The sequence below is a fragment of the Rhododendron vialii genome, chromosome 13a, assembly GCF_030253575.1.
Source record: "Rhododendron vialii isolate Sample 1 chromosome 13a, ASM3025357v1".
Classification (NCBI taxonomy): domain Eukaryota; kingdom Viridiplantae; phylum Streptophyta; class Magnoliopsida; order Ericales; family Ericaceae; genus Rhododendron; species Rhododendron vialii.
Genome location: NC_080569.1, coordinates 742199 through 757024, shown reverse-complemented (window position 1 = coordinate 757024; position 14826 = coordinate 742199). Strand labels below are relative to the sequence as shown.

The following is a 14826-nucleotide window of genomic DNA, read 5'->3' as shown; positions in this document are numbered from 1 at the left end:
CTTCGAAGACTTCGAGGGTGTTCTAGTTTCATTTTTAAAGTTTTTTTTAAAAAAAGAAGATTTTTCAAGTTCAAAAATTATGTGTTTATGTAAACAATTTTTCTATCAATATGGATCTTATTTGATAGATCTCATCGAGATATTTTAAACGGTGTAAAAAAAATTAAAAAAATATTTTTTATTTTCATTATATTTGAGCTTGAAAAACCTTTTTTTTTCTAAAATTTTTTTTTACTGAGCATCCGGAACACTCCCAATCCAACTTTTCCATGGAAGACATTAAAATCAATTTGGTAGATTTGTTCTCCATACAATTAATCCAAGCTTAGCCCTTTGGGTAGTAGTATTTGATGACCATAAAAAGAGATTGATTAGACTTTGATTTTAAAATCAGGCCTCAAGAGGTAATTTTTTATAACATTTCTAGTTCTGCCTAGAACGACATGCCTTTAATTGATCCGGTGAAGAATTCATTGCGGTGCGTGGACACCCTGACCGACAAGTTTTTTTTTCTAAAAAGACACAATAAAATCTGACCTCCCATGTGAAGAGTCGGCGGAAAAATCGTACAGAGGCAGTGAAAAATCAGAGAGAGAGAGAGAGAGAGAGGTTGCCAAGCTGGTCACCTAACCGTTAAAAACGCGGACGGAACATCTTTCACATGCTCTTTAAATGCTTGTCCCCTCCCTCTCCTCTTCCCCCCTCTCTCTCTAAATTACAATTCGTCAAATACAAAGAAGAATCCCCAACTCCTAAGATCGTGGAACACCTTAACGCCATAATCCCCGGCGGTGCACGTTAGCCTCGATCTCCTCTCTTATTTCAACAGAAAAACTCTTTACAACAGAAATTTTTTTTTGAAATCAAATGGATGGTCTGTGTTTGAAGGCGGGGATACACGGTGCGACACCGCAGATCGGATGCATCGACGTCCGCACGAATCCGTCTCACGTGACTGCGTCCTTGGGGAGGTCGACGGCGGCCGGAAATGCGATTACGGCCGAGAAAGCCGCCGTGCCGAGCCGGCCGTGGGGGTTTTCGTTCAAGTACCCGATCAGACCTCTGTGGCCCGGTGGTGGAGGTAGCAAAAGGCACGATGCCATTGCCCTCGACGACGCCGTTCTGGTCAAGGAGAGAGAACAGGAAGAAAAGGGGGGTGATTCTACAGGGGAAGGGCGAAGGGGGAATAATTGGGTGTTGAAAATTCTTCACGTGAGGAGGGAAGCAGAAAAGGGGGGTGAGGTTGAAGATGATTTCAGGGAAAAAGAGGAGAGAGATAGTGGTGGGGCTGATGGTGATGATCAAAGAACCGAAGAATGCTCTTGTTCTGATCGTGAAGAAGGGTGTGATCTGTGTGGAGTTGATGATGATGATGACGAAAGAATTGAATTCGACAGGGAATCGTTTTCGAAGCTGCTGAAGAGGGTGTCGTTGGCCGATGCGAGGCTGTATGCTCGAATGTCGTGTTTGGGCAACTTGGCTTACTCCATTCCTCAGATCAAGGTACCACTCTTTTCCTTTCTTTTCTTTTTCCTTTTTCCTAGCAGCCCTTTTGGAATGAGCAATTTTATGAGATGAGAAAAGAAAAGAAAAGAAAAATAAATTTAACTCACCAAATCACTTACTCGGATTGAATAATTTGGTGAGAAGTGGAAGGAAATGTAGCAAAATGAAATTTTTTGACTGGCCATTTCCCCTTTCTCACCAAATTTGACCAAAGAGTTGCCCTTTCCTGTCACATCATTTCTCGCAATCCAAAGGGGCTGTAATTTCTTCAAATTTGAATACTTCTTTATGCGTTTGATATCTGGTTTGACGTTAAGAGGATAGTGAATCTAGAGATACCCATGTGGATTTATGTTGATTCTGAGATATTGAACTAGCTGAGGTGTTTTATTAGGAAGATTGTGGTTGAACGAGAACTCAAGACTCTACTTTAGATTCTGTGGATTTTCCTCCGTTCAATTCTTTGCTGTTTAGGTGGTTTTGAACAAAATATGGGTTCTTCTTGGCTAAAGCCATATGTACCTAGTTCTAGTACTTCTTAGCAAAATGCTTTCACAGCAATTGAATGGAGGAAAATCCTGCTTTGGAAGCTTAGATAAGCTCTCTGCTTTTGTAGAAGTTTGTTTCCTTCGAAGAATTTGAGCAAGTTATGGAACTTGTTTCCCACTTTTGACAATGTGTTCCTATTACCAAATGAACAAGGAAATGGTTAATGAAAGAATGTAAGAAAGAAAATTAAGGGCAAACGTAGGTAGGATGGGCCAGCCAAAATGTCAATGACCAAAATTCAATTATCGATGGCCATGGTTTCAATTTGCTTGACTATCATTTAACTGGTGGATGTGTTATCTTATTCATGACATAGGTTTTTAGATCTTTCGTTAAAAGGTCGCATGCAGCATTTTAAATGTGGTAAATTTCTTTCGCGCATGAGGAGTGAAACCTAATAATCTGATACTTTTTGCATAACCTTTCTTTACTGTAATTTCTTGCCAATCTTTCGTTCTGTAATTTTATGAAGGCGAGTGATATTAAGCCCAAGTATGGTGAATTTGCATCTGAAAAGTTCTTTGACTTTATTATGTTGAGTCGCGTTGAGGCCAGTCTTGCGATGCTGTTTTATATTATGTGCGAGGAGGTACTGTTTCCCATGGTCCAATTGTGGTTTCGTTATTGTCTATTGTTATGTTGAATTCAGAGGACATGCTGAGCGAGTTCGTACGTTTTACCAGCAATTTTATTCTATGAAAGTGGATTAATTTTAGTCTTTTTTAAGGTATAGCCAGGAAACTTCCTAAAATTTAGTCTTTTTTGGGGTATAGCCAGGAAACCTTTTGAAAAATCTCGGACTACGGTTTGTGACTTCGTCTCTGGAGAAGAAAGAACTGGCTATGAAAGCTGAGAAAGAGAAGGTTTTAGATGAAGTTCAAGAACCAGAAGAAACCTCAAACGAGCCAGAGGAACAAAAGAATATGGGGAGTCGAATAAGTGCATCGGCTGCTTATCACATTGCTGCTTCTGCCGCTTCTTATCTTCATTCTCGTACAATGAGTATTATTCCTTTTACATCCCCACTATCCGAATCAAGTGAAGATTCGCCTGACAAATGTAGGGGAATCAACGACGATGTCAATACAAGGGATAGTGAGGTGGCCTCTTTCATGGCAACCACTGACTCTGTGACAGCTGTGGTTGCTGCAAAGGAGGAAGTGAAACAGGCCGTTGCAGATGATTTGAACTCCTCGCTTTCGTCGCCATGTGAATGGTTCATTTGTGATGATGATCTCAGTAGAACAAGATTATTCATTATTCAGGTAGGTCAATGGCTGACTGTGCTTATACTGCTTAGTTGTTTTTATTACGCAATGAAATTTATTTCCCTGGGATGAATTCGTACATTTGGTCGCCAAAATTTGGCTTCATTTGTAGGTGTTTCTCACGTTTATTAACATGCAGGGGTCTGAGTCATTTGCATCATGGCAAGCCAATCTACTATTTGAGCCCATTCAGTTTGAGGTAAACTTTAGTTTCATACACACCTTGATACTTTTCTAGCCATTTCATGTGCTCTTGCCTTTAGATGATGGTTGTTACCATAGTCCATAGAGATGTTTTAGATAAGTAGAATTATCTATAAAGCTGCTCTAGGCTGTATTTGAATCAAGGATTTTGGCACGGATATGGAAAACTTGAAAGGTGTAACCGTCTTCAGCCATTACATCTTTTAACTTCTCTCTCTCTCTCTCTCTCTGCCTTTTGTGAAACCAACATAAATCTCATATTTAGGATGTCCACTTCATAAAGTTCCTCAATAGTTGAACTGAGGCATCTTTTTTGTTCCAGGGACTTGATGTAATTGTCCATAGGGGTATATATGAGGCCGCTAAGGGGATCTATGAGAAAATGTTGCCCGAAGTTCGCAACCACCTTAAATCTCACGGTGATCGTGCCTCCTTCCGTTTCACTGGGCATTCTCTAGGTGGAAGCTTGTCGCTGCTTATAAACCTTATGTTACTGATAAGGGGTGAAGTGCCACCTTCTTCCTTACTCCCTGTTATAACTTTTGGTGCACCATCAATCATGTGCGGGGGGGATCGGCTACTTCAGGAGCTTGGATTGCCTCGGAGTCACGTTCAAGCAATCACAATGCATCGAGACATTGTGCCCCGGGCTTTCTCTTGCAATTATCCTAATCATGTGGCAGAGCTTCTTAAGGCCATCAATGGGAACTTCCGGAATCATCCATGTCTTAATAATCAGGTATTGCATTTTCATGTGTTTTGTGATGTCTTAACATTTTTTGCTTTTTGTTAAGTTTGTTTTTGTCTTTCGCTAGCTTATTTTAAGTTCCTGCCGACATCTTAGGAACTATGTTTGGAAAAAGTTCAGGAAAGACAAAAATAAATCAAAAGGGGCATGAATTTTGGCTTTTTCCATCTTTAGTGAACATTTTCTAAATTTGCTTTCCATGTTATTTCCTTTTCCGACCCCCCTCACTGAGACAAATCAGAAATGAAAAAAATTTTGTCCTAAAACTAAAAGAATCCGGAAAAGAGAAAATGAGCCAAGAAAAAAGAAAGTAAAAACTTGTGTGTGTCATGATTCATGAATCTTTTGTGTGGAACTATCCGACAAATGGATTTCTTTATCCTAATTTATGTTGGCGTATCTTTTTTCAATAGAAGCTGTTGTATGCTCCAATGGGCGAGTTTCTGATTCTACAACCAGACGAGAATTTTTCTCCAAACCATAACCTTCTTCCTTCGGGCAGCGGTCTGTATCTGTTGAGCTGCCCGGTATCCAATGCAAAAGAGGCAGAGAAGCTACTCCGGGCAGCTCAGGCTGTTTTCTTGAATTCACCTCACCCACTTGAGATCTTAAGTGACCGCTCTGCCTATGGTTCGGATGGAACCATTCAAAGAGATCATGATATGAATTCTTACTGGAAATCAGTTAGGAGTGTGATCCGCCACGAGCTCAACGGCATAAGAAAGGCAGAACGAGAACACCGCCGGAGGGTATGGTGGCCGCTGGTGACCTCACATGGCAGTAGTGCTGGTGTCAGTGTGGGCGGGCCCATGAAGTTGAGTAACTTGTGCCGAGCCCAATTGAACTTCTCTGGGATTTTGCAGAACAGGAGAGAGTCTTTGAAACGGTTCACTCGGCTTGTTGCATCACAACACATGCATTTGCTTGTAGTTCTTTTCGTCCCCGCTCGGTTTTTAATTGTTGGGACGCACAACACGATTGGTTTTTGATGGATACTGTATAGGGTACTTGGCAGGTAAGTAAAAGGATAGATGATTCATGGTTTATTAGAAGCCATGGAAATTGCTTGTAGATGGGGGGGATATATCAAAATTGCTTGTAGAAAAACAACATTTGAATGTCAAATTAATATACAAAATTTCAAGGTTGTATTTACTACTAGTTCCCACATCAATTTTGTTTTCCGAGGACTGTTGGTGAGTATGTCGTTCATCATTTGTTAGAATGCCATGACTTACCATGGCTTCAAGTACTCCCAGGGATTTTGCATATGCTATCTTTTGCTGTGAGTTTCACCACATTTTTTTCAGTCTTTTATGGCTTATTATTGACATTACACTTGCGGGTCTAAAAAAAGGGGGGGGGGGGGCGCTAATTATTATTTCTTTTCGTTCGGTCAAGTAAATAGAAGGAAATTGATTCGCAATTCTCAAAAGTTAGACGTTTCTGTTGACGAGGCGCCAAAATATGAAGTAGTAATAAGTACTCATATAAGTTTTAACCAGGGTCGGCCCTGGGCATAGGCCCACTAGACGGTTGCCTAGTGCCTCCCGTTTTGCCCCCAATAATAGAGCCCAAAAAAAATGAAATATTTTAAATATTATTATGTATGCTGACCATTTTACAAGTAGGGTGATGTTCCACTGTGGTAAGTCGCACGCAGTTAGACCATGAGATTCCGAGTTTTATTTGCATCCCGTCTATTTTTTAATGCCACAATTTTGCAACCTGTTCAAAAAAGATTTCGAAACACTACTATCGTGGGTCAAACTCGCAACCTGATTATACTAAAGAGATGGCACAACTATTTTGCCACCAAGATACAAGTCAGATTTGATAGTTTTGTTGAACAACTAACGTATATACTAAAAAATGGGAGGTCCCATCTTCAAACACCGCCTAGGGTCTCGAAAATCTCAAGGCCGGACCTGATTTTAACTAGTTTTAATCAGGAAAGAAAATAGTATTTTGATTGGAAGATTATCAAGTTTTGTCTTTGAAAGGAAATCAATATTGAAGCCAGCCAGATCCAAACATACCGTGCATCAGTGTGCAAGTATCTCCATATATATGCATGGCCTGATAGCGAGACCTTGCTTGTGTGCAATAAACACGACACCGAATTTAGTGGTACAAATTAATTACAACTCTCATATTGTGTGTGTGTGTGTATATATATATATATATATATATAGAGGCATCTCAACATTCCAATCAACCCATCAATTATTGCATAACAGATGTAAATGTCAACCACAAAGGTGGCTGGCTCAAACTAATTATAAGCAGGTCGCATGTTCTAACTGAGGAAGGCATTGATTTTTGTTAGTACTGAGAAAAACTCTCGAAAGCTAGCTTAATTTTCATTACAAAGAAAGAAAGAATCCAACATTTAGTGGGGACCAGAGTTGGATAAAAAGCACATGCTTGCATGTTTTGTATGTCAAACCATCCCACCTAAGCAACTACCAAGACACGTATCCAACCAACTGCATTTTTGTACACTCCCTCAAAAAGCAGGTCAATATTATTTTCTAGGAGCTCTGCACCGAGCCCGTATCAAATATTAAGTTGATTTTGTATGACGTGTTTGTTTTAAAGTAAATTTTGCAGAAGAACCAGTTGTGTTGGCTCGGAATACTAGTCTAGAGTTTTGGAGGGACAATTGAATGCTTAGATCAACCACCTATTGATATTCAAATATTTTTTTTTTTGATATCCTTATTGACATTCAATTGACTTGATTTTTTTTAACGAGACTAACTATAAAACCAAGCTATGTGAATTGAACGAATCTGATCTTTGATGTTTCAGGACACGATATACTCCACACAAACTCTTGCTTGCCTATACTATTCATCATATCGAAGATAATGAATAAATATTGGATCCATAGTTTATCTATAGTTCTCTGACTCCTAAAACAAAAACAAAAACTTTTAGATTGGTTCTAAGACGTTCCTCACTACTACAATTCTGATTTAGCTAGGGTCGACAATTATGTGGAATAGGTGAGATGAGAAGTTTCTGTACTCCTCGTTTAAAAGGAAAGAAAGGTCGAGACATCAGACGGGGCCAAAGGATTTTTGGCCGCATCAGGAGCACTATGGAACCCAGAAAATGAGAAAAACAAGGTGCATTCTAGAGCTCAATTGGTGACAAAAGTTGGGCTGGTCCCCAGTCAAATACTGGAGTAGTTGCCAAGGATGTCACAAGATACTTCCAAAATAAAATTCGTGAAAAGTGTACTCCACTCTTAGCTCACATTCCAATGTGGCGAATAAGTTTTTTTTTTTTTAATAACGTGCTTATAACGCGATTGAGCAGACTCTTCAAACTTTGTTATCAAAAAGTGTACTTAATTTGCTACCTTTTTCGTATTTTGTTACCTTAATTGCATATTCCACCTTTTGATGTAAGATTTGGTATGTGATCTATACTATTCTTATATCAAAGAGAGAGAGAGAGAGAGAGAGAGAGAGAGAGAGAGCCGTGAGGGAGAGAGAGAGAGAGAGAGAGAGAGAGAGAGAGAGAGAGAGAGAGAGAGAGAGAGAGAATTTGAAGGGTCTGCTTAAGATACGGATAATTGAATGAGGGTCGAATTTGCACAATACAATAAACCTTGAGCCGGAGGAGCAGAAGGATACAGGGAGTCATCGACTGCTTACATCTTTCAACTATTCTATTTTTTGTCTATTTTATAATTTCTACGGCCTTAGTTGAACCAACATACATTCTTGTATGTTCATCTTTTTTGTTCCAAGGACTTGATGTGATTGTTCATAGGGGTGTATTTGAGACCGCCAACAAATGTTGCTTGAAGTTCACGACCACCTTAAATCTCATGGTGATCGTGCAACCTTCCATTTCACAGGGCATTTTCTAGGCAGAAGCTTGCATGTCCTTGCCTTTAAACCTTATGAGGGGCGAAGCACCACCTTCTTCCTTACTCCCTGACCCTTTATGACTTTTGGCGCGCCATCTTTCACTTGCGGTGCGAATTATCTCGGAGTCATGTTTAAGCAATCACAATGCATCGAAACATTGTGCCTTGGGCTTTCTCTTGCAATTATCCTAATCATGTGGCAGAACTTCTCAAGGCAACCAATGAGAACTTCCGGAATCATCCACGTCTAAATAAGAAGGTATCCATGTCTTAGATGTAATAAAATTTTTGCTAAAATGTTAAATAAATTTACTAAAACCAAAAAATACGCAATCTTTTGCAATTTTTTATCTCAAAAAAAACTCATCTCAAGAAACACAAAACCAAACATAACCCATATGATAAACCAATATCTTGGGCTCGCTGAGAAGTAGTATTCTTTATTAGGAGTGGCAAGCCCAACTTTCTTCTCAAGTTGGACTAGCATTCATGTTGGGCTTCCATGAGGATTTCATTTGGGTTATTATCTGGTTCCTCCACAATATAGTTAGGCCTATTGGTTTTGGGCCCAAGCCCTCATTAGTCCATGGCACATAGGGCTACAAACGAGCCGAGCCGAACTTTACTGTGTTCAAGCTTATTTATTAAGTTTTTAACGAACATGGGCTTGAGCTCAAGCCGAGCGGGCCTTGGCTTGACTCAAACTCGAGCTTGTTTACGAACCTCAACGGACCAACAAAAAATGTATATATATCATCGCATAGGCCTAAGACAACCAAAAATATTTTGATTGTGAAATTATATATCTTTCTTTTTCCTATGGAGCGGGGGTGTATTGGTGTGCGCATGTTCTCGCCTCCCTTGATTGACTGAAAACGAAAAGAACAAATTATGAAATAACAATAAAAATCCTAAACTTAAGTGTATATACCCCGGCTCGAGAGCCGACTCGAGCTGAGCTTATCCTAGCTCGAGCTCGGCTCGTTTACAGAACGAGCTGAAAAAATTGGCTCGAGCTTGTTCGTTTAACTTCCGACCCAAACTTGAACGAACCACTAACAAGCCGAGCCGCAAGCCGCTCGCGAGTGACTCGGTTCGTTTGCAGCCCTAAACTGGTACATGTGAATTTGTAAAAGAAAATGATCGGGGAGCATGACCGCTCTACAACCACACTATTATGAGTTCACAAATAAGTAAATATGACTCCAAATAAATGTGTGGTTCTAAATCAAAGCTGGCCCCGGGATAAGACCCACAAAGTCTTGGGCTTGGGCAACCCTTCGTCATGAGGCAACCAAAAAAAAAAGAAATGTATACCCAAAAAGAAAATTTTGACTTGTATATATGGTTTGTTTGAATTACTTTTTGAAAAAATATTCTCAACTAAAAAAATACTCATTATTTCTACTTCTAATTATTACTCATCCCTATCTCCAATCATTATTCTCATTTTTCTTTTTATCTCTCTCCAATCATTACATCTACTTCCAATCATTACTCTCATTTCTCTCTTCACTCATAGCCCTATAATATTTATCAAAAATTTCTAAAAAACTAATTCAAACACTGGCATTTATTTCTTACAGTTGAATAGTAATAGTAGGTTTTTTTTTTTTATCAGCAATAGTAATAGTAGGTTGACAACCAAATTTAGAGCAGGATTTGGACAACCTAAAATCGGGGCTCACAGTGTTCTGAATTACCATTCCGAAACATCACGCACGTGGTGCTCCCGGACTATGGAAAAATTACTCGTATATGAAGCCCGATAAAGAAGTTTATCCTTAGGGTTCACGAGGAAAGTTCGGAAACGAGTCCAGATCCTCAGTCCGAGCCCAATCCAGACAGGGGCTGTTCCATTCCTTGGAGCCTTGGAGCCGTTGATCTTTTAAATCAACAGCTAAGATGTGCTGAATATTTTTTGCCCAAAACGACGTCGTTTTGGCTCGATACATCTCAGCCGTTGATTTGCGAGGTAAAAGGAGCAAGTGTGATTAGGGCTGTAAACGAACCAAATCGAGCCGAACTCTGTTAAATTCGGCTCGGGTTCGTTAAGGTATGAGTTCGGCTCGTTAAAATTTTTCAAGGCTCGCGTTCGACTCGGTTGGGTTCGTTCAGATACTAGTTCGGCTCGAGTTCGGCTCGGGTTCGATTCGAACTTGAACATCTTGGCTTGAGTTTGGCTTGTTAAACTCAAATGAATCGAGCCGAGCAGAATCTAAGAGCGAATTGAGCTCGTCAAGACTCAGATTTGATTCAGCTCAGCTCATTAAACTCAAGCGAACCCAAACTCTCTCATTGATCGTATAGAATTTGGGAAAAAAATAAGTATTGAATTATATATACAACTTTAAAATTTTTTACATTTACAAATAGACCCCTATTGAATTATTAATTAAATTTAAGTATAGATTCGCGAACCTAACCGAGCTGAATACCGTTAGGCTCAGGTTCGGCTCATTTACGGAACGAGCCTAGAATTGAGGTTCAGGTTCAGTTCGTTTAGCAGACGAATCGAACTCGAACGAGCTCTTACTGAACGGAGCCTCGAACAGTTCGCGAATGGCTCAGTTCATTTACAGCCCTAAGCGTGATTAATCGAGTATTCATGTACTGGAGAAAGTATCTGTCCATTTTTTTACTTGTTCTCCTGTCTTCTATATCTGATTTAATTGATGTGTTTTATGAGAGGTGCTAGGGACACATCGGGTGTGGCACACTCTCACATACAGGTAGGGTCCATTTAAGGTACATGACATTTTTTTGGTGATGGGATAAGATACAATCATACAAGGCATTAGAAGGCTTGTTTCAACTCTAGTCTTGTAAATCCTTTGAAATTTGTGAGTGTGAGAATTGGGTAAAAGTAAAGCATCAACAAAACATAATAATTGAACATATACCATATCTATAATGGAACATATTTTTTCGTAGAGCGATAAAATTAAAACAGTAGGCAAGAACACACCGGTATCGATAGCGGTACACAGTCCATCATGAGATTCGTAACTTTGGTTTTAATTCCATATGAATTAGAGTTTCGCTTATGTTTTTGTTTTTGTTTTCTGCGACAGTGATTATTGTATCGATGTACGGCGCAGCATTGTACTATGGCAATAAACATGGGCAAGCGTAAGTGTTCTTTTTCACTGCTTAATTAACTAGCTGGTTTATGTTTATTTATTGTTTGGTTAAATGGGTTACTGAAACAACTGTGATAATAACTGTTTTGGGATAAGTTCTCCCGATTACATTAGAGTGAATATAGATTAAACATAGTTCGGAGCTTGATTAACTTAAGCCAATCCATCATCTTCCAGACTGCAGCATTTTCAGTAAAGTCATCGCTCTTTTTTGCTTTGAGGTAGACATGGGTGAAAATAGCCAAGCTACTGATCCCGAGGAGACACCTGCAATCAAATTACTAAAATGATTTAAATGAATTGCATCATTCTCATGATTTGCACCAGCTCATAAGCCTGGGTTGCCTTAGTCTCCATATCAAATTAAGGATATTGTTATTTGCAAATAAAGGCCCCATCTTAATGCCCATCATTCTGCACCCAAAATTACTTGTATCCTCAACAGGCCTCAGAAAATCAATCACCACCCCGTGGTGTTGTATCTAATTACCCCACTGACTGTTGCATGGTTGGTTAAGGTGTTGCTACATGCCTATATCAATGTTCAGCTTGAACCAATTTGGCCTTGGAGGACCCTCCAGTCTTCATCCTTTGCTTCCCTTTTTCTCGTGCAATGTTAGACCAACTAGTGCCCACTCTATAGCATAGGCAACACATCCTTCACAATGGGTGATTTATGGATCAGAATCATTTAAAGGGCAAACCAATGTGTCTTTTATTTCTACTACACCAGATTCTCTAACTGGTTATGGAGAACAATCAACCAAGGGACACTAAAGGTTTGGAATGATATAAGCTTACAAATGGATCTAACCTAACTGCGAGTATCAATATCCGTGAAGTCGTGAAGAGATAGGGAAGATGAACTTGAAGTTCAGTCCACGACGGAGTGGCTTTAGGGCGATCCCATAGCACATGCTTTGCTGTTTCTTGAGTGTTAGGGCAAAAGGACCAGTCAGCAGTGGCGACTGAGCCTAAGGTTTCAAGTTTTGTAATGGTCTTGAACAACAAGCCAAAGTAAGTGATGAATCTTGCTTGTAACTACAACGATTGGTCCCCTCTCAAGATCTCTAGGAATAGCGCAGAGTTACCCCAACTCTTCTTCCCTGTAAAAGGCATTATCCCGTTTGGCAAAGCTAAGAAACAATTTTCAAGTTATTACTATAATTCTTGAGGAGTTTCTGATCTCTGGACAAATAGTCACTCTCCGAAGATCCAAGGTTCTCTTTCCTAAAAAAGTGAGCAAGTTGAATGTGCTGATGTTGTCCAACATCTCCAAATCCAACCAATCTCCGAGTCTTTACCTAGTTAAGTTTCTTAATCTTGGTTGTCCTATACGCTATAGACAGCATAAAAGTGGACTTACCAATATTAGCGGACAAAGTTAAAGCTTACAGTCACAGGTTGGAAGGGTCGATGCCTTTCTCTTGTGGGACAAGTCACAGTCATCAAAACAATCATCTCCGTCATCCCTAGAGATGTTAATAAGAAGATCCGTGCCATTAGGTGGCCCAATCTGGCCAAAAAACTTGGGGTCTTTGGGTATGTATCCTATTGAAGTGGTTAAAATGGTCACCGTGGCCAAAGTTAATTGGAAGATGGAGATGGAAACTCACTCCCTTTGGGCTAGAATCTATCGTGGGAAGTTAAAAAACACTTATCCCCTCGAGTTTCCAATTTTTATGGAGAATATCATTTTCATAAAACTCCTCTGGGAGTGCTGGTAGCCTGGTAGGCTTATCCAAAAGGCCTTCATAAAGATAGTGGCCAAGGAAGGCTTTAAAGCAAGGCTTCCATTTTTTCTTATAACAAAGAAGTTTGGTCTGAAAAAAAAAAGCCAATGCTCGCCATTTAGAACTTTGGTATGGCCTAGTCAGTTCTCACATGAAACTTAACCAGAAAATAATGCTCTTGAAGACCCCAAAAGCAGTCGTACTTCCTTCTGATCATCACTATCCTTTTATAACAAGCCTTATCATCCTCGGTTAGCAAAATGGTGGGAACTGCTTGGTGGGTTGCTCAAATCATCATCACTAGCCTCATTGGGATTAGTTTACTGGGAAATAGGATAGATAAGGATCAGAGCATCTTCAAAGGTTAGCTTATGCATATTTGGCACCTGTTATTGGCATGGAGGTTGGTTTGTTCGTACTTTGTAGCGACTATGTCTGTCTTGTCATCTGCTGCTTCATCCTTGTTGTCCACGGTTAATCTATCTCTCTCTCTCTCTCTCTCTCTCTCTCTCTCTCTCCGTATTGGGGAATGTTTGCTATGGTTTTGGCATGTACTTTCTGGTTTAGAATGCTGCTTTCTTCCCTTACTTAATGATGGAAGACGCTTGCTCTATTGTCTTGTTCATCTACTGATTCTTGTTGGTTATTGCATACTGATTCTTGTTGGTTATTGCACGTATGGGAATGATTGTCTGATTTTATACCCAATTGTTCAAACAGGTTGGCTGAATTCCATGAACATACGTCAGAGAAATATGCTGCATGGTATGGATTTACATAATTTGAACATGAATGTTGTTGGTTTTGTTTGTATTTGGTTGGGATTATAGATAGTTAGGCTCAAGTTTATATTGGCCTTGAAAACTTCTACCAATTGTGTACCGGCTTTAGTATGTTATCATTTGGGCCATTAGGACTTCTGTTTTTCTTTGTTTATTCTTTTAAATTGCTTTTTGTAAGATAGTGTCCCAAAGGGTTGGCCCGGTGGTCAAGGCCTGAGACTTGGAGGTTGCTCCCTTCTAAGGTCTCATGTATGAACCTCCCAGGCGCTATCAACTCCTTTGGGCCACTAGAGGTTTGCCTAGTCGTTAATTTCAGGGCCTCAAGATTAGTTGTGGTAGTTGTGGTGTGCGCAAGCTGGTTGGACACCTCGTTATGAAAAAAGAAAAGAAAATATAGTTTGCATTTCTATAGACTTTTACTTATTTTGCTTACCACCAACTCTTTGGACTCTGCTTTATGCCAGAAGATCCTCTGATTTCTTTCAAGCTAGAGAAAGTATATCGTAGCAGTGAGAGAGCATCACAAAATCAAACCCCTGAGATTATTTCCCCTTAACCAGCCGCAAAAACCACCCCACCTCCAAGGTCCATTAAGCACCCCACTTTTGCTTCTAACAGCTTGCCACACATCCAGAGAGAAGGAGCATGATAAGAAAAGATGAGAGTGAGACTCTGCTTCTGAGTGACATAGACACACTCTTCATCAACCCTCAAGAAGCCCCATCGAGACAGTCTATCACAAGTATTCAACTTCTTGTTGAATAGCTGACCAAGTAATAAAGGATCATCTAGGAATATGCTTTTTGAACCATACCACTGTGTGCCTTTCTATCACAGATTTCTTCTCTCTAATTGCATGCCAAGCTGACTTAACCGAAAACCTCCATTCATTGATCTTGTCTGCATGCATTTGTTGATGATGTGGCTCTAAAAATGCTTTATTTTCCTAGGTGTGGCTAAGGCGTATTGGGAGGATAAGGCCTTGGTTCATAAAAACGCTAGCATAG

General features: G+C 39.9%; 1 protein-coding gene and 1 long non-coding RNA gene across 3 annotated transcripts; both read left to right on the top strand.

Moving 5' to 3' along the window:
- Nucleotides 1-562: 562 nt before the first annotated feature.
- LOC131315025 (phospholipase A1 PLIP2, chloroplastic) lies at nucleotides 563-5430 on the top strand. Its single transcript, XM_058344068.1, has 5 exons — nucleotides 563-1503; nucleotides 2829-3320; nucleotides 3463-3522; nucleotides 3850-4266; nucleotides 4689-5430. Exons 1-5 carry the CDS (start codon nucleotides 868-870, stop codon nucleotides 5262-5264), a joined length of 2181 nt encoding a protein of 726 aa, XP_058200051.1. The 5' UTR covers nucleotides 563-867; the 3' UTR covers nucleotides 5265-5430.
- Nucleotides 5431-11087: 5657 nt separating this feature from the next.
- On the top strand, nucleotides 11088-13967 carry LOC131315024 (uncharacterized). 2 transcript variants are annotated; one of them, XR_009196579.1, is made up of 3 exons: nucleotides 11088-11143; nucleotides 11236-11293; nucleotides 13758-13967. It is a non-coding gene; the product is annotated as an uncharacterized LOC131315024 (long non-coding RNA). The 2 variants fall into 2 exon arrangements; XR_009196578.1 differs by lacking the exon at nucleotides 11088-11143 and having other exon boundaries at nucleotides 11149-11293.
- The last annotated feature ends 859 nt before the right edge of the window (nucleotides 13968-14826 follow it).